The sequence below is a fragment of the Struthio camelus genome, chromosome 27 (assembly GCF_040807025.1).
Source record: "Struthio camelus isolate bStrCam1 chromosome 27, bStrCam1.hap1, whole genome shotgun sequence".
Taxonomy (NCBI): Eukaryota; Metazoa; Chordata; class Aves; order Struthioniformes; family Struthionidae; genus Struthio; species Struthio camelus.
This window is the reverse complement of record NC_090968.1, coordinates 445,263-464,709: the sequence shown is the minus strand read 5'-3', so window position 1 is coordinate 464,709 and position 19,447 is coordinate 445,263. Positions and strand designations below refer to the sequence as shown.

Below are 19,447 nucleotides of genomic sequence, written 5' to 3'. Positions count from 1 at the left end.
CCCGCACTGCCTGTCCACCCGGGCCCTATGCCAGCCCTGGTGCTGGCCAGTTGCCCAGGACCAGGGCAGCTCCAGCTCCCTGCCAGGGGGTGGGAGTGCGGGAGGAGCCAGGCCAGGAGCTGGGGGGAGAGGCCGGACCTGCTGCCTGGCTGGGGCTGGAGCCCTGGTGTGGAGGGAGGCGGGGAGGGCCGGGGACCAGGCAGCAGCTGCGGGGCTGTGCCTGCGCCTGCTGCACTGCCGGGCCCTGCGGTGTGGGGAGAGGAGTCAGGAGGCAGGGCAGCGTGGGGAGGACGGCAGGGCGGCAGGGCAGGGGCAGGAGGGCAGTGGGGGCTGCAGCGAGGGGTCGAGGCCCGTGTTTCTGCGGCACAGTAGCACTCACACCACAGCCCAAGCCCCCTTGAAAGCACAGCAGCACGGGGGAAGGGGTGGGTAGGGGCAGGGTGTCAGCTGCCTCATCAGCTTCCAAACTGTCCCTGGCCCCAGGGACACAAGGAAGCAGAGGACAGTGACACTCTGTGCCCCTTGTTCTTGTGTCAAGGAGATTCCCTGCCCCCAGACGGCCTGCAGCTCCCTCGTGCCAGCGCCTCCCTCCAGGACAGCGCCAGAGTCCCTGCCCTGCGGCTCCTCAGGCAGCTCCTGCTGCCCCCAGGACACACCAGCCTGCCCTTAGCTGACACACAGAGAAACAGACTTCTCGCTCGCTTATTCCTCCTTGCAAGCACACGGTTGTTGCTTTGCTGCTCTCCAGGGACGTTCCTGCTGCCCAAAGAGCCTTTCCCCAGGTGAGTGCATCGGCGCTGGCCTGCCCGGCCATTCCTGGAGCCTTCCCCTGTGTAGCGACCCGAGCTGGGGGTGCTGCTCTGCAGTGGGAGCGGACCGTGGTGCCCTGGGGCCACAGGGTGACTCCGCCCTGGCCGTGGTGGTCAGGGTGGGAAGCAGACCCCGCGGGACAGACAACCCCCTACCAAAGGGTAGGTGGCCATGGACGATGCTCTGAGCAATCGCAGGGCACTTCAAACAGCTCAGGCTGTGTTCAGGTGTGGCCCTAGATCAAGCCCATGGCTTTTCATTGAAGGTGACGTGAACCGCTCTCCAGGCTCCTTTCCCTGGGCCTCCGGGGTCCCCACTGCCTCTCGTGGGACTGTAGGGCTCTCACTGGCCTGCACATTCATTGGTTTAGGCCTTTACCTTTGGATGACTCCACCTGATTTTGTGAAGCTCCATTCACTGCCCACCCCGAGGCACGTGGTGCCCTTGGAGATGCCCTGTGCTCTCCTGGTGGCTCCATACTCCCTTGGAGAAGGATGGGAATCAGTCTCCAGCCCTGTCGTTTGGGAGATACCACTTGACCATTCACCACCTCCAGGAGCACTGGCTACCCACAAGCGAGAGCTGAATCCAGCCCTCCTTCCCTAACACATCATCCCATGGGCTCATCGCCTCGAGCCCATGGAGAACCCCCAAAAAGCAACAGGCCCCTTCAGGCTGAAAGCCCTTGAGCGCATTGTTGACTCCACCTTTGGAAGAAGAGCCCAACCTTCAAGCACTGCACTGAGGAAATCCCCATTTATTACAGAGAAGCCCGCTCTGACACAGTGATAGAAACAGTGTATCTGTCCCTGCCAGGAGTCCAGGCCTTGCCCCCGCCTCACCCTTACAGCCGGAAATGTCCCGCTAGAAGGCCCTATTCCCATCTCATGAGAAGACAGGACTCCTAGACAGGGCCAAGAAGGGAGTTACTTTCCTCATGCTTCAGGGACTGATTTAGAGGAGGTAAACAATACATTGAGAAGGCCCTGGCATGAAGCGGGATTCCGTTCCATCCCGTGCACTCCACACACTCTCAGGAGGGGGGATTCCCCTGTCCCCAGTTTTGGTGAGCACAAAATGGCTGTCTGCATGCCAGCTCCTTGTCTAAGCTCCCACTGTAATCAGTGGAGGTGGAGGGAGGGAGGGAGGGAGGAGGGGAATCCGCCCTGCACACACCAACACCTTTGAACTTCTGAAGGGACAGCGGTGGGCCAAGACGCGTGCAAGCGCCTGCTTGCTCTGATAGAGCAACTATGAGACCCAAACCCTGCCAGAGCATCAGCTGGCCGTGTGATAATCAGTGTCAGCCTTGCCTGCAAGTGGCTGTCAGGTTCACAGAATCACACAGAAGCACGCAATGGCCAAGCCTGGAAGGGACCTCTGGAGATCATCTAGTCCAACCCCCCTGCTCAAGCCGGGTCCTCTAGAGCATGTTGCCCAGGACCGCGTCCAGGCCGGTTTTGAAAATCTCCAGCGAAGGAGACTCCACAAGCTCTCCGGGCAACCTCTGCCAGTGCTCCGTCACCCTCACAGGCCTCAAAAGTTTCTTTTGAGGGAATCTGATGTTACAGGGGGTGTTGATTTAGCACAATGATTCAGCAATGCCCTGAGAGCACAATTCAAGTGTATCACAGTACAAGTGTATACACTGAACAACATCTAGCTAGACAGTTCAAGCACAATACCAATCACAATACCAATGTGGTTGCCATTTCCAGTCTCAGACACGCTCAGCGTCACAACGCTGGTCAGGTCTGTGTGCAACAGCTGCGGTTAGTGAGCTGCATCCTACACTGTCCTTGCGATTCATGGGGCACCTTGCCCTCTGAGCCTTCTCCCATTGTAGGCGTTGTTGGTCAGTCACAGTAGGCTCTCGCAGGAATGACCGCTTACTGCAAAAAAATACCTGTCACCTGAGCCTGTGCTGTGGACAAACTGGTGTCCAGGCTGGCTTCAATAAGCTTACGGCTAGGAGGAAGGAGAGCTCGGGCGTTAAGCATGAAAACTAAGGGTGGCTGCCAAACAGCACAGGCACAGCTTGTCTCCCTGAGGCTTAGTGATCTGTCCCCCGCAGATTCCCAGGCCCAAAGCGCAGCGGATCAGCAAGGCTGGACTGATCGCTCCAGGACAACACTGCGAAAAGGGTGATTATAGCGCGTGAGGGGTCTGCCCGCTGGAGCACAGCCCCTGAGCTTCCCGCGAGACAATAGCTGTGGGTAGCTGGCATCAGCGGGAAGCTCCTCTCTCTCAGCTAGCTGATAGGGGGAGTGGGTGTTGGCGTGCTCTTTCTCGGTATGCTGTTGGTTGGGGAGCACGTCCGAGAACTGAACCTGCAGTGTCTCTGATCTGCATGCAAGATGTGAGAGAGAGGCAGCATACCCGCCATGCGATGCATCAGCTATGGCCCACTCCAAGCTATCTCCCTGGGAAGCACACAGTGCAGGGGCCCCTATGGGATCTCCTTGTACTTGAGATGGCCTTGTTAGCAATTCTGCTAGTAGATCTGCGCTTCTGTTAGTGTTCATCATTCTGCCAGTAGATCTGATACCCGCCCATTAGTGAAGAGCCATGACATGAGTCTAAGCATGCCCCTACCGGGCTGTGCTCTGGGCAACGTGTGGGCTCCAGGTGCGACGCCTGTCCCTGCTGCCCTGCTGGCTCCTGCCGGCGCCCTGTGCCACTGACCGCTAGACCCCAACAAGGCAGGCCGGCTCAGAGGACACAGGGAGTGACTGGCCACAACTGTTGCACAGAAAGCTGGCTTGCTCTCCGTGCAAAGGGGACTGGAGGCTGGCCTCTGTTTCAGAGGAACGGCTTGGGAGCTGTGGGCCAAGCAAGGCCACCATCCCCATGGCGGGAAATGAGTCTGCCATGCATTGGGAAAGGCGTCTGCCTGTCTGCCCCTGCTGCCACAGGGTCCCCAGTGGTTGGGCTCTAGCGCAGAGCCCTTTTGGGCCAGGCCAGCTGGCATCTTGCAGCAGAGGCTGTGGGGATGAAGGGCTTCCCCAGGGCTTTCTCCTCCCATCTCCAGCCCTGGGCTTTAGGCCTCCGTGCCCGGGGAGGAGGCTGGGGGAGCACAAGAGGCGGGTGCCTGCCGGGGGGCACTGGCCACCCCTGGCCAGCGCTCTCGGGGGCCCTTTGTGACGGCCCTTTGTGATGGCCCCAACCTCTTGTGACAGCGCAGCGCTGCTGCATTGCCTCGGGCGGCTGCAGAGTCTCGCCCAGCTGCCTGGTGGTCAGACTCGTGCCAAGCTCGGGTGTGAGGCGCGGGGGGTCGAGCAAGGCTTTTGGGGCTGGTGCTGGGCTCGTGCTCTGGGGCTGGCAGCAGACCTTGGTACCGCTCGCCAGAGGCACCGCTGCCTGTGCCTCCTCGTGCCCTGCCTGGCAGAGGCGGCTGGGCTCCCACGGGGCGTGCTTGCAGAGTGGAGGTGAGCTGCGTGGGGGACGTCCAGCACGGGCTGGACCGGGTCGGGCCGGGCGGTGGGGGCGGTGGGACTCGGGGAACTGCCAGCGCCACAGCCCGAGTGTGCCTGCCCGTGGGCCAGGGCTGTACATGTGTGCCTGGCACACGTGGACTGTGGGGGAGCAGGGTGGCTGCTTCCAGCTGTGCACAAGGACATCGTTTGGAGCACACGCAATATGGGTCTGTAAGTGTGCACGAGTGTTTATGTGTGTATATGCCGGGAAGGGTAGTGACCACGTGAGCGTCCCTGTGTGCCCGAGCACACGGGCTGTAGCCCCCTCACACCGTGCTGCCTCCCAGCGCACAGCCCAAGCCATGGAGGTGGCGGATGTGAAGCTGGCCCTGCAGCGGGTACAGGCGCAGAAGCAGGAGCTGCTGAATCTCCTGGAGGCGCTGGAGAAGGACTATGAGGCGCTGCAGGGCACAAACGCCCGCCTGACCAAGCAGGTGGCCAGGTGGGGTGATCGCGACGTGGCTGGGCGCGGGAATGCAGGAGGCTGGGGAGGTGTGCGGAGGTTGGCGGAGGAAGGGCAGGCAAGTGGGAGGGCCTGTGCCGGTGCGTGTGGTGTGATGGCACCCCGTTGCTGCAGGCAGCAGAGGCGCAGGAGAGGGGCGGAGGAGCTGGAAGGGCTGCTGGCCGAGCACAGCAGGCTGCTGGAGCAGCTGAATGAAAGCAAGGAGGAGAGGGGCCATTGCAAGGAGCTGCTGCGGTGCCTGGTAGGCGTGGAGTGGCCTTGGTGCGCGGGGCTGGTGGTGCCCCCGCTGAAGGCCTACTCTGTGCCCCCTCTGCTTGGCTCTGAAGCCCTGCTCTGCCCCCTTCCCCATGCAGCAGGAGGAGAAGCAGGAGCTGCAGGCTGCTGCCCAGGAGCTGGCGCGGGAGAACTGTGCCCTCAGGCAGCGGTGCTGCAGCAGCCAGCAGGAGCTGCAGGTGATGGAGGAGCTGCTGCCCCAGCTGGAGGTGAGCGGAGCCAGGGGCCTCTGGCTGCCCGCTGGTGCCTGCAGAGCTGGGTACAGAGGGGAGGCGCGTGCGAGGGACAGTGGCAGAGTGGGAGCTGGGGGCCGAGGGCAGCCGGGAGGGCGGAGGGCCTGGGACCCGCTGCCAGGAGCAGATCTCACAGGAGAGAGCCCGTGCCCTGCTGAGTGCTCCTCTTCCTCTCCTCTGCCGCAGGAGCGCTTGCAGGCAGCCAAGGAGGAGAGGCGCATGAGGCTGCAGGAGCTCGACGAGGTACAGGGGAGAGGGAGAGCTGCGCTGGCAGCAGTGGGGTGCCAGTGCTGGTGGGGTGCCAGTGCTGGCATCAGTGCACCCCTCAGCCTTGGCCAGCAGTGGGCCTGGGGAGGGCACTAGCCCCAGGGGCCGTGACTCCCCTTTGGCTGGCCTTGTCTGTGGCCAGCCCTCCCGGGGCCCTGGGGTGGGGCAGTTGCGAGGGGGCCGAGCCCTGGGGCTGGAGGCGGAGGGGGCTGCCCAGCTGCCAGCTCCACTGGTGGCATTGCATTGTGTGCCCTGTGAGTTGCAGGAGCAGCAGCGCTCGGCCCAGCTGAAGCAGCAGCTGCGTGAGCAGGAGAAGCGGGCAAAGGTAGTGCCAAAGGGGCGAGGGCAGAGGGTGGTGGGCACCCACTGGCCGGGGGCTTTGGAGGAGGCTGCAGCAGGCACGTGGACCGGGCCCCTTCTGTCTGCCAGGTGCTGCGGGCTGAACTGAGGCCACTTCGAGAGGAAGTGGAGGAGCTGGAGCTGGAAAATGCCTAGTGAGTGGGCACCGGGGACACCTCTCCCCACAGGCGCATGCAGCAGCTCTGTGCTGCAGCTGGAGGGCCAGAGGACGCCAGTGCCGGCCTCGGGGAGGGGATGCAGGGGCTCTGTGCAGCATGTGGCGGGACAGGAGACCCCGATGGCTGCTGTGGGGCAGCAGTATGTTGCGACGGGCAGCCCCAGCGGCCATGGAGGTCAGCGCTCGCCCAAGCAAGCTCTGTTGCCTGCAGCAAGCAGCAGATGGAGCAGGAGCCCGAGGTGGAGGGGTCTGTGCTGCCGGAGCTGCTGGAAGCGAAGCTGGTAAGGGGGAGAGGCAGCGCCAAAGCCTGCAGGAGCTGGCAGGGTCTTGCTGGGGAGAGGGGCGCCATGCAGCCCCGTGTGGGTCCCACAAGTGTCCCCGCTCTGTGTTGGCCTGCAGGAGAGGCAGGAGCTGGCAAAGAGATGCGGCATGGCTACGTGGCTGCAGTGAGTTGCCCCTGGGGTCCCTGATGCCCTGCGGCTCACGTGTGGGCTGCTGTGCAGCGAGCGGGCTGCGGCCTGGCGGGTCCTGCTCACTGGCTGTGGGCTTTGCAGCTGGGAATCACGCCCCGGCAGCGCATTCCTTGCGCCAAGCTTTCTTCTTTCTGGGCTCCTGGCGGCTCTTCTGCAACCCTCCACCAGGGAGCGACGAGCAGTGCGTGTTGGGGGGTGGGGGCGCAGACGGTGGGGCTGGCTGAAGGGGCCCGCGTGGCCCAGCGGTGGGTGCAGGGCAGGAGAGGGTTGGGATGCACCTGCCCTGCGCCCTCTCCCATGCCTGCGCTGTGCCCCAGGAGACTCTGCATGCTCTTCATCTGCCTGGAGCTGGTCGTCGGCTTCGTGCTGGGCGCCGTGGTGCTCTACGCTTCCCAGTATGACCAGGAGTTCCTCTACCGGCTGCTGCTGTGGCTGCTACCCGAGCAGAGCTATGCTCACCTGGTGTACGTGCTGGGAGAGACCCTGAGCCTGTGGAGTGAGGGGCTGCTGCCTTCCTGACAGCCGTCGCCCAGCCCCGCGTCTCCGTAGGTCTCGGCCTCGTGGAGCCTGCTGGGTGCCCGCTGAATAAGACGTCCTCGGAGACCACTTTGGTGTGGTCGAGTGTGCTTTGTGCGCACGCAGAGAGAGGCCCTTGGAGCCCCAGAGTCTTTTCACATGGTGGCCTTTGTGGGCAGGGGGTGATTTGAGGTGGTTGTTGGGGGGGAGGGGGTTCAGGGTTTCCTTCCTTTGGTGTACTCGGTGTACTTTCCAAGGCCCGGGGTTGTCTTGTCCCAGGGTGTTGAGCAGGCAAAGGCGTCCGAGCCTGGAGACGGCGTGTGAATCGAGCAGACGTTGTGGACTCGTGAGGGCCACCGTGCCCCGCCATGGTCTTTGCACTTGGCAGTGTCCCTGAAAGCGGAGCCCAGGTCCTTGCCCTTCAGCTCATGCACCACTTTGGCCAGCACCAGCATGCTCTTGCTGACCATCTCCAGACAGGGGATGTCCTCCAGGCCCCTCATCAGCACCACCACAATCACCCCCTTTTACTTCCTCAGCCGCAAGGCCGAAGACACACAGGAGCTTCTCATTACCTGGGCCTCCCCTTCCTTCTCTTCAGCAGCCCAGGCCCGGGGCCCTGCAGTGCCAGGTGCCACTGCCCTCCCCACCGCCGCCCGAGGCCGGTCCCCCGCAGACCCGCACGTCACAGCTCCGAGCTCTCTGCTCTCTCCACACGCGGCCTCGCGGGCGGCTCCGGCTCCTGCCCTCGCCCCAGCAGCGTGAGGCCGGCCCCGGGGCAGTGGGAGTTGTCCTCCAGCGGAGCCTCCGCCAGGAAAGGCTGCTGCCACTGGGCCCCGCTCTGCTGGGCTCCCCTGTGGGAGTCGCTGGAAGGGAACTGGCCCCCGAAACCTGAGCTGGGCGCGGGAGCTGTTTGCCACCCTCCGGGGGAAACGGAGTGGTGCTTTCAGCCAGTGTTGTAGCGCGACAGGGGCAGAAAGGCCTGGAGCTGTGAGAGCTCCCATCCCCATAACAGTTTCCTTTCGAGGTATTTGATGCTACATGGGATGTCTGATTTAGCAGAGCGATACAGCAACAGTCTGAAACCACAATGCCAGTGTACACTTCACAAACTCTAGCAGTTGCATTATACAGTTCCATCACAACACCAATGTGATCCCCTTTACCCATTACTATCATGGGCTCACTGTCACAACGCTGGGCCTCCCCAGTCGCCAGGAAGGAATACGTGGGTTGAAGCCAGCTCAAGCCCGTTGCTCTCCTTTGCATCAAGAACTTTTTCAAACCCTTTACAGGTTAGGGCCCATTTTCTTCCCTTTGTTTCCAATGTTCCTCGACACAAATGTCCTTAATTCCTTTCGCCCAGGCCCTTGCTTAAACCCAAATGGTAAAGACAGAGCAAAACCCTCTGCTCGAGGTGTGCATTGCTGCTGGAGACGGAGCTAGCTAAGCAGGGGTTCACGTTTCCTTGCTTCTGCCTTCTGTGCATCAGTGTTTCCTGGCTATGGCTGCTTTAGGAAAGCCAAGACTCCCCTGTTCCCTTCTGAATCACGAGGAGAAAATGGGTCTTGCCCTGTGTGATCAAACAGCTTCTAACGCACCAAGTGTTTGGTAAAGAAGGACAGAACAACAGTCTCTCTGGTCAAGAGTGGGTATTGTTACTTAACCCTCTTCTCCTCGGGCTGACCTTTGTAGTGTCTCTGGCTGTTTGCAGTAATGGTGAGTGACAAATTCTGTGTGCACCTTTGGGTGCCCTGGTCTTAAATTAATGCAGACTTTAGGCAAGACTCTTAAATAATCCCTTTGTAACTGTTTGGGGGGGGTGTGTATGGTATTTTGTTTGTTTGTTTATGATGGCAGAGTTTCCAAAGCAAGTAAGCAAATTGCACCTTTTCGGGACAAGCCAAGTTCCCTTGTTTAGATCAGGCTCGTGTCTTCTCTGGAGCTTCTCTAGAAAGCTGAAGGCATGGAACTGTTGCAGGTGTCCTGAATTGTCCCCTGCAGGGAGGTCAGGTGTAATTGGATTGCTGGCAAACAATTTTCTTCTCTAGCCAGCAGTTTGTCAGAATGTCATGTGCACACATTTGCTATTGTCCCCATGAGCTGGGTTTTTTTCCTCTTTTCACTGTTTGTTATTTACGTGGTAGTTGACAAGTACTTTTTTCACATGTCTGTGCCATTGTTATGCAAAGCTATGAGTTTTGTAATTATTTTGGGGTAGATCCTGGAATCTGAGGAAAGGCTGTTGGGTGGTACAAAATGACAAGCTCTGCTTGTGAGGCAGGAGCAGCATCCCTTCTTGCAAAATGACTAACTTGGTCCAGTGTGGAGTCTTGCAGTTAAAGCCCCAGCAGATGCCGTGCTCCAGTCCTCGTCAACTTTCACATGATAGTCAGAAGGCCTCTTTGTCCGAGTTGACGCTTCCTACTCAGCCAGTGCGTATGAGGAATCTGTCTGCGTTGTCCCTCATAACCTGAGAGCCCCATACATCTAATGGTGCTTGAAAGCTGACTCGTGGTTTTTCTCCGAACACTTTCCCATCTGTCAGTGCAGACATCAATGTGGTGATGCTTGGGGCCCACTGCGAAATGATCTGGTCAGGTACAGAGTCTCTTATCACCATACTGGCTTGGGTGCCTTTAAAGCACAATGAGCATGGGCTACCCTGAGTGTTGGTTGTAGGTCTCTCCCAGGAAAAGGCGGATCTGTGTGTCACGTTGTGATCTCTCAAATTTACAGGACAGCGTACTTTGTGAAACCAACTTTAGTCTTATGAGCTTATTAGGTAAAAAAGAAAAAAAACCCCAAAAGCAAAGAAAGAGTGAATCCTTTCTGTGCAGACTAGCCTAAGTCATTAATTCTGTAGTTACTTAATTAGCTAGTTCACTGATTTGTTAACTCGATGATTCATTAATTCACATGCTTATGAGCAAGGCAGTTACCTAACCGACAGTGAGAGTGCTCATCCTTCCTCCGTCACGATGCGGGCATGCCCTGAATTGCACCGGGATGCACAAGAGCCTCAGCAGTGCGGCTGCTGCTGCATCCGCTTCCAAGGCTGCTTGAGTGAGCCGATGTATTTGGACCTTCCGGCTTGGCAGTTCAATCCCTGCCATGCCTATTGGTTGTTTTGGTTCCTGAGCAAGGATTTACTTAATTCCAAAGCACTTGGGTCTTATGTGGTGTTAACAAGCAGTTCCTTAAAAACCTGCAAGGATAGCAGACCTCATCCTTTTTGTCCTTGAGGATGGGGCGTATGGGTTGCTCTCCCTTTAGCCTCATGGTGCTGCTCCCAGCCTATGTCAGGCCGTAGCATGAGCCCTCCTTGCAGGGTCTTGGATGCCTGGGTTGTGCCAACTCCCCAGTATATTCAGAGCCAAAGCTTTGCTGTGAAGTACGTGGTGGCCCCTGGCACAAAGGAACTGCCTTTAGAGAGCAATCAGTAAAGCTAGGCTTTTGACCTGAGGGCAGACTGTCGGGGAGGGGCTTCCTAGTAGCAGCCTGACAGCTGAAGCGGAAGCGTGCTGTCCACGGAGGGCATTGCGTTCTTCCAAGAGCTTTGTAACTCTCCTCCTGGCACCTCCCACTGTTAGAGCTTCCAAATTATTGCAGCTCTGCAGCGTTAGCAAGCATTTCTGCATGTGTTAGCTGGCGTAACACAAATCTCTAGCTAACCTGGCTTCCTTAGATGTCTTTGCCATTGATGCCGAGGTGGGGAAGACGATTACACCAACAGCTTTCCAGAGCAGGAGCAGCGGGGTCCACTGGGTCAAACGAGCTGTTGGTTCACACTGGCACTCTCTTGGGCAGTGTTGAACAGCAGCTGTCTAGGAAGGAGGATCAGAAGAGGGCACTATATACTGATGTTTTCTTTTTTTTTCCTCCGAGCATTCTTCCAGCAGGCTGTGGCCTGGGAGCTTCCCCTGCCAGAGGCAGTAGCCCAAGGGCCTTTCCTGTATTTGTGCTTGCAGAGGGGCACCCACTCAGGCACACCGTGAATCTGTGGAAGGGCCTAATGCGGTTCCTTGCCTGATTCTCTGTCCCTTTTCTTCTTGCATTTGCTTTCCTCCTTTTGACCTCGGCAAAGCAAGGAGCACGTGCTTTCATGGAGCGCTCTGCTTGACTGGCTGGGTCTCCCTGGCCAATAACCACTAGGTCACAGCCTGTCATTTGTGCATGTAAAGTTAAGGTTTGGGTGTTTTGGCCCCCTAGATGCTTTACTTCCCCTGCAGTGAATATCCTCTGATGCTTTATTGCGCAGCCATTCGGTGTCCTTTGATCCTTCTGCAGCTCTTTTGGCCCAAAACAGGGAGATGAATGAGTGGGGTGCTTTTTTGCTTTGGTTTTGTTTTAAGCAGCCACTCTCTGCCGGAAGAAGGGAAGGCGCAAAGACATCAGAAGGCGGCGCTACAAAGGAGGCGTTACAAAGACATCTCTGTTCCGGAGTGGGTTGTTCCGCCCGGAAAAGGGAACTGGACCTCCTCCTCATGAGGCCTTAATCTGTACTACTGAGCCTAAGCTCTTAGAGAAAGCCCACAGGCATCTCGTCCTGTTCTTGATGTACCAGCTGAGAGGGCAAGTGGGCTGGGAAACCGAGAGAGAGGAAAGTTCTCCCTCTGTTTTGCATTCATTTGGAAATTCCACAGTGACTGAATGGAAGCGGCTGTGGGTTTTTTCTGGGCAAGTAGGCAGATTGTGTCTCCAGAGACAAACCCGTGTCATTTCACACGGGTGAGAGGAACTCCTGAACAGTAACAGATGCCTTGCCGAAATGAGAGAAGTGGGGCAGTTCTGTAGCTGTGAAGTGTCCGGGGCAGGGCCCGGGGGGGTTTGTAGCTCCCCCATGTTTGGTGGGTGGGATCAGGGCTGGAAGCTCACAGGGCAGAGCTGTGTTGTCTGCCTGGATTTCTGATACCTGCTTGCCAGCAGAAGCTGTGCAGTTCCTCTTGGGCAAGGGACGGCAGCCAATGGCTTTGTAATGTCTTTAGGGGAGGAAGGTGTTTAACCCTGTGACCTGTTAAAACAGGAGTTGTTTTGAGGGGCAGCTTTTCCTCAGGGGCTTGCAAGCTGTTGTTAGTGAAGGCGATGTGGTTTTGCTGGGTTGTCCTGTCTTGCCCCCATTCAGGAGGGGGGTGGGCAAAACCATGCTGCCCCCAAAGTGGCAGGTATGGGGTGTTCCTCAGATGAACTTTGTCACCTGAAAGACTTGGCAGCTGGGATGCTTAAGCGTATTTCTGCTGCTTTCTCCTAGGATTCCTTTTCAGTGGCATGTTTTTCGGGTGCGAGTCAAGGGTCTTCCTTCTGCAGGAAGATGGTGTGGGAAACAACGCCGCAGCAGCTGTGGGGAGACATGCCCTGTGAGGGTAACACTGTGATCACCTCCTGCTGAGGAACTCTCGTGTTAATTATGTTTCTGACGCCTTCTTCCAAAAAGCAGCCAGCACTCCGATTTTCCTCTATCGGCTGCAACGTAGGGATTAAGCTTTTTTCTTCTTGTCCTGCCTGTGCAGACAGTTCCTCTCTTAGGAGTTAGCTACTGCACCTAAAGTGCAAGCCCATGAGCTTGCTGTGCCCCAGCTGGTGGGGAGTGGGGGAGCTAGCCTCCTGCCAGGCTAGCTATCTGAAACCATCCTAATACTCTCCTCTAACATTAACTACCCTCCAGCAAGAATTACTATGGCCTAAGGATAACTACGAACAGTAACTCTAACTAACTCTAACTATAAGTAATAATGCTAATGGTAACTATATGATAACTATAATAACTGCCCTAAGTATAGCCAGGCAGACTAGCTGTCTCCTACCCTTAGAGAAATTACAATGACCTAAGGATACTCCAACTGCTCTAAGAATACTGTAAGTAACTACACGCTAAGACTATGATAACCAACTCTACGCTAGCTATCCTAACAGCATCCTATCACTGTAACTACCCTACATTCTCAAAAGAGCCTTGGCAGGAGCGGTGGGATCCGTTTGCAGGCTGTGTTCTCCATCGTGCCGTGGAGGTGGAGGGGAGCCCTGGGAGGGAGGTGCCCCTGCGGCCAGCCGTGTCTCTGGGAAGGACCATTTGGCCAGGTTGCGAGGGGGGCTGCCCTTGCCTCTGTTGAGCAGAGGAACTCGGATGCTTTCCCGATTCAGTGCCAAGAGTGGGGAAGGGGGGAGGTGTAGAGCTGTTGCTGTGGATGCGCCGCCTCTGCTGTTCTAGTGAGTCCCTTGTTGCCGGCAAGAGTGCTGAAAAGTCTGTGAGAGATGGGCGAGCATTTACGAGACACCACACAGCCCCTGAGCTGAGCTTCCCTGGTGAAGAGAAGGGCTGAGGAGCCCCGTGGCAGGGAGAGGGAGAGCCACTGGAGAGCACTCTGCAAACATGGAACTTATTCTCCAGCTCCTTATTCTCCTGCTTCAGCATCCCTCTGCTGCCTATAAGGCACTGGGAGAAACACGGGTGAGGTGCTTGTGCTGCAGCTTTGCCTAAGAAAGAATAACCTGCCGCTGCAGTTAGTTCTTTTAGTTCAAGCAAAAGAAAGGAAGCTCAGTGGGGCTAATGTGCTGATGTGTCCTGAGGGCTCCAGAGCTTTGTGTGGTTGTTTCCAGAAGGAATTTTGGCACTTCAAAATAAAGTTTCTTGAATTAGGCGTGATCTCAAGATTGCAAAGGCAAGTCCTCAGCAGTGAGAAATGGTAGAGACTGGAAGTCTCTCCTGCTCTGGCGAGGTGCTCTGGGACTCGGAACGTGTGGGAAGCGGAAGGGCAGGGGTCATTGGCGTAGAGCAGGGGAAGGGCTGACTGGGAGTCCAAACTCCTGGGTTCTCTCCCAGCTCCAGCGCACTGCAGGCAGGCAAGTGTGGGGACGGTCATTTCTCCCCTCTGGGCCTCAGCCAGTCCCTGGGTGTTCACTGTCGGCCCAGCGCAGTTCTGCTGCTCCGTGTCTGCTTACCGATGTGCCCGTGGACACTGCGTACCCAGCTGCTCAGCTGGGAGAGGTAAGGGAGCCTCTGCAGGACGCCACTGGTAAGGAGTCAGACTTTTTTTGCTGGCAAGGACAAGCTTTGTCTCTTTTTAAGCGTTTCTTTTCCCCCTCTGTAATCCCGATGCTGGCTCAAAAGACGTATGTCATGGTATAGAAGGGAAGCAAATCTCCTCTCTGATTGCAGGTGTGCCTGTAGGTGAAGCTTCCCCAGCATCTCAGCTGGACGAGGTTTTGGCGCCTCTGCGGAATCCTGCGGGTGAGTAGGCAATACTTTTTTCCTGGAAGAACAAGCTTGTGTTATTATTTAATTTCTCACTGCACTCCTGTTATCACTCTCGTGACTCCAGAGAAATATATCTCGATAGACAAGTGAGGGAAATCTCATCTCGGCATGGTGTTGCCTGGTGCTGGCTAAGGGAAAAGCCTGAGGACGGGAGTTTGCCCCAAATCCTCTCTGACTCACGCTGACAGGGAGCCATAGGACATCAGAGACCAGTCCTGAAAGCTAGTTGCGCACAAGTGTTCTCTGGAAGAGCTGCGAGAGGAGGAAGGGGAGATGCCGCCTGTGTTTTAGGGAAGCCGGAGCACACAGTGGCTGCTGGGTTGGCGAGTCTAACCGGCACCACTTCAGCTGGAGCTGTGCCTTTGTGCAGCCAAGGACCCCAGAGTCCCTGGCTCAGAAAGCAGGAGCACAAGAGAGCCTGCCTCCGTCAGCCTGGGCTTAGGGTGCTGCGCTGGGAGTGCCTCCCTTTGTATCGAGCTGGGAGTTCCCGTTGTTCCTACCAAAACCTAGCCAAGGTTGCAGTCCCAGGGTTTGCTTTCAGGCAGAGATGTTAACTCCTAAGTTAACATGTGGGAAAGCTGAAGGCCTCTGTGAGCTGGGAATAACATGCCCCCTGAGGCACAAGCATGGAGATGGGCTCACCTCAGTGAGCAGTTCCTCACCTCATTGCAGGGGGCCTGGGGAGAGAGGCCAGAGGCTGCATTGCTCAGCCCTGCCAACCCCCACAGCCACAGCTACGCTCACCACTGCTGCAGCCCGGTCCTCAGCAGCCATCGGACATGCGGAATGTGACACACCTCCCAGAAATGATTTTGCTCCTGCTTCAAAGAAGCTTCAAAGCAGGGTTGTCAGCCTGGAAGCCATGTCCTGGCAGGGCTAGCTCTGCCTCCAAGCTGAGGAGAGCTAGACAATTCAAGCCAGTCTTCTTGCATCCTGAGCTCTGGCAGCTCTCCAGCAGCTCACATCCCAGGTGCCTTAAGTGCGTTCAGGTGACGAGCTCCTTAGCCAGCAGCAGCACTGGTGAAAAACCCCAGGGCCAGCTTCTTACCTGGAAGGTGGCACCCGCTCCAACACCGTGGTTAGCACTGCACGCCAGCAACGCAAAGGGGAAGAAGTAAGGCACGCAAGGAGATTAAAAGCCCCTAGAGCAGGTGGGGTGAGAGCGAAAGGAGCAGAAACACGGAGGCAAGCCACTTTTCCAGCAGAGGGGAAGCTGAGAGGGTTCCTCCCCAGAAGTGTATGCTGGGGAGTTTTATGCCTCCCCGTTCTCCAGCCCAGACAGGGCCATTTGGGGAACAGCTGCAGGGGAGCTCAGGCATTTTGGTGGGAGGCCCACACACACACAAGGAGAGGGGCTCGGTGCACCTCAGGTCTGTGCGGAAAACCCACCACTTCCTTGCCTGCCAAGGGAGAGCAGAGGGTGACAGAAGGCAAGTGAGTCACGAGGGACCCCTTCACTCTCCTCAGCATTTGTCACGGCAACCAGCTGGATTGCACTGGTCTTTATACAAACCTGGCCCCGCAGTGTCCTGCCAAAGGTGCTTTCAGACAGCCATCTCCTAGAATAACTGCTGGGGGGACTGACAGACTTCCTCATCCGTGTGGGCCCTGCATCTGCCAGCGTCTAGTCCAACTCCTACTCCAAGCTTGCCCCGAGAGCCCTCCATCGCCTCATTAAGAACACCTGAACCAGTCTTTGCCCTAGCATTGCTACCTTCTCCCAAGGAGGCCACTACTCACAGTCAGCTGACTGCCAGACCTTGTACCGCTGAAGACAACCCTTGGAGGGCAGCAGTCCAGCCCGTTTTCCACTTCTTTCGGTCTTCTTACCTAGCCGCCATTGCCACAGGCTTCTCTGGCTGCTCTCGTCTCTGCTTCCTGGCCATCTTCCTCTCTCCTTCCTAACGCTGAGGCCATGCCTGCCTCTTGCTGGGCTGGGTACAGGCCTCGGGGCTGCCTGCCCTCCTCTTTCTGGGCAGCCGGGGACTCCCGGGTGAGCATTGCCTGCCGCTGCCAGGAGCAAAGGGGATCTGGCTGCAGCCCTGCACAGAGCAACCAGCCACATCCTCCACCTGCCCCTGCCGGGGCTCTGTCTCCTCCCTGGGGGCAGTGGGGCAGCAGCTGCGGCAGCTCCAGCCAGTTTCCTTCGGCATGGCGGAGCTGGGCAAGCAGCTCCCGCTGGCTTTGCTGCAGCTCCGGCTGGACCCATGGAGCGGCTGCTCATTCTGCCCAGCTTCCTTTTCCTCTGCCGCGGCTGAGTGCTCTGAGTCTGAGGAGAGCACAATGCATTCAGGGCTTCCCTCTGCCCAGGGCTTCCAGGACCCTACAAGGACACAACTGTCTGACGAGGAGTCACTGTCCTGGGGGTCAGCAGGAGCCAGCAACTCTCTCCAGGCTTCTCCTCCTGCTCGAGCTGCCCCATCATCAGAGCTTCGCCGCGGCTGCTGGGCAGACTGTGTGGCTGCGGCAAGCTCGTGGGGGATGGCGTACGAGGGGCCAGGAAGCTCCGTGAGCCCAGGGCTACTAGCTCGGGATGGGCTCTGGGCTGGCACAGGAGTCCGGGCCGTCCCTGCAGCAGCTGCCAGGCTCAATGAGGCTGAGGGGCTTCCTTCGTGCCGGCTGGGAGCACGGTAGCCATACATGGCCTGCTGGTCGTAGGTCTCCATGCTGCACGAGCAGCGGGCAAAGCTGATGAGCTCGTGGAGGAACTGCTCGGTGCGACTCAGCAGAAGCAGCTCTAAGTCCTCAGCAAAGGCCTGACTGTCCAGGTCGTACCTCCTCAGGTTTGTCAGGACAATGAGCTCCGTGACAGTTAGCAATGTCTGGTGGACTCCAAAGAGGACTCTCAGTTCCCGCTGCAGCCAGGGCAGCAGTCTCTGAATGCTGGCCGGGCTGCGGCAGAAGAAGTCTGCCGAGATGTCCTGGGGGTGGCCGCCATTGGGAGCCCTTTGCACGCGCATCCCTGTGCGGTACAGAGAGCGGCGGAAGTTCAGCGTCTCCTCCTCCGTCGCTGCCGCATGCCCCTGAGGTCTCCTGTCAGCCCTGGCCTGCCTCTGTGGGGACAGCCTCTGGCGTGGCTCCAGCAGCCCTCCCTCTCTCTGCCTCTGCCTGGTGTGCCTCCGGGTTCCCTCCAGCCTGCTGCTGTTCTGCGGAGAGGGTCGCATCTGAGGAGAAGGGGAAGGCTGCTGCGGGTGAGCTGCAGGGTGACGGCGCCTCCGGATGGCAGGGCGGTGAGGAGCTCTCCGTTGCTGATGGCTGGCAACAGAACCATCTTCGGGGGGCCTGATGACATGCTCCTGGTAGTCATCTTCTGCCACCACTGTGTGCAGAATTGATCGGAAAGCCTGCTTGCACAGCGGGCATTCGGCCTTTGTTTTCGACCACCGGAACACACAACTAAAGCAAAACTTATGGAAGCAAGGTTTTATGTAGGCCACGTTGTCCAAGGTGTCCAGGCAGATGGGACACGTAGCGTCTGGAGCTGCAGGTCTTGGTGTTGTCTGCTGCAGAGGGCTGGGGGGAGCTGAGGGTAAGGAGCTGCCATCCGTTGCAGGTGCCTCAGCTGCTGATGCTGCACTCCGCTGCAGAAAGAGAGGCCGAGATCATTGCCCTTCCTGGGAAGACTGCGGAGGGCAGTGTGGAGGGCGGACTATGGTGCAGGCAGCGGTGCAGAAGAGCCATTGGTACAGAAACCCACACGAGGCTGCTTTCAGGATGAGAAGAAAGAACACAGGCACTGGTGCCTATCACCCAGGAAGGCCTCGGTGCCCTCCCATGACAGGGAGGTGTCATGGGTCAGTCTCCTCCTAACTCAGCAAGAGAGGAAGGAAAGACATTGAAAAATGTCCCGGCTCAGGAACTGCCTAGGAATTGCCGACATCTGCCTCCCTCCTTCCTCCGGAAAGGAAGAGGTCCCTCTTTGCACCAGTACCAGCCGCATCAGCAGAGCACAGGAGGCTGGGGGAGCATGCATTCAGACAGTTCTCAGAGCAACTCTTCCTTTACGAACTGGGAGCTGCCAGAAAGCTCAGGAACCAACATGCTGCCCCCGGGGAACGTGGGCATCCTTGCCATTCTTGGGCACCCTGCCCTTTCTCCTTGCCCTCTTCAAAAGCATGCCCTTGCTGCTTGGGACTCAGCACTTCCCAAAACCCCACTGACCACCTCTGCTTCCTTGCACAGCCCAGCCTGCAGCATAGTTCCAAGTGCAGCTCACCACAGCTGCAAGTGCACTCCGAGGAAGAGGCAACGAGGTCTCTCAGCACTCCTGGAGACCCCTGCAGCCTCTTGCTACACACACGGCACTGGCCACAGATGCACAGCATGCCTGTCAGCCAAGTGAGCCCAGCAGGAGTATGTGCCCTGCCGCCCAGCCAAATTGCAGCAGAAGTCCACAAGCCCTGCCCTGCCCCTGGCAGCTCTGACCCTCACCCTTTTCAAAGGATTGGTGGAGAGGTGACGAACCTTTTGGCGTTGGCGGCAGTGCGATGGCCCCTCTCAGCGCAAGAAGAGCAAGCCCCTTCCCTCTGCCTGTGTTGCCGCTCGTGGGGTGAGGGGCGAGGGTGGGTGGCACCTACCTCCATGGGCTCCTCTGCTGGGGGCCGTGCGGGTGGGGGAGCCAAACGTGCCTCACCTCCTCCAAGGGTTCAGGTGCGCTCTCTCTGGCGCGCTGTCAGCTTGAGGGCCTGTAGAGCACACGACTGTATGTGGCTGTAAAGGGAACAGGCTGCAGTTAGGGGAAAATCCTGCACGTGGCTTGGTAACTGCGGCTGTATAAAGGCGGCCCCAGAACTTCAGAGAAGTCATCGTAGGTACCATAAAGGGAGGCAGAAGCAAGGCATGAATCTGTGGAATTAGCCAGCACTTAGGAAGAAGGAGGAGAAGCCTGGAGGAGAGGGCTCCTGGGGAGTGGGGGGAGGTAATGCCTAGCTGAGGCATGAATAGCTGAGGTGGGATATCCAGGACGGCCGAGAACTGTCTAAGGGCAGCCAGATGTGTTTCCTGCAGACCAGAGGGAGGTGGCAAGGACCTCCCCTTGAGCTCAGTGAATTCTGAGTGGTTCTGCTTTTTAAAGGAAGATCTACCTGCTTGCTCACTCTGAATACACTGTCTGTGCACCTCCCAAGACCAGGAAGCTTTTGAGCTTGCAGTGCGGCGTCACCTC

The 19,447-nt window shown here is 58.0% G+C and overlaps 1 protein-coding gene across 1 annotated transcript; it reads right to left on the bottom strand.

The window, feature by feature from the left end:
* Positions 1-1,695: 1,695 nt before the first annotated feature.
* Positions 1,696-17,762, bottom strand: LOC138062424 (E3 ubiquitin-protein ligase Topors-like; the record flags this gene model as incomplete). The annotated part of the gene is made up of 2 exons (XM_068920513.1): positions 1,696-1,714; positions 16,738-17,762. Coding segments are annotated over 2 exons (1,044 nt in total), but the record flags the coding sequence as incomplete, so codon positions are not given.
* Between the last annotated feature and the right edge of the window lie 1,685 nt (positions 17,763-19,447).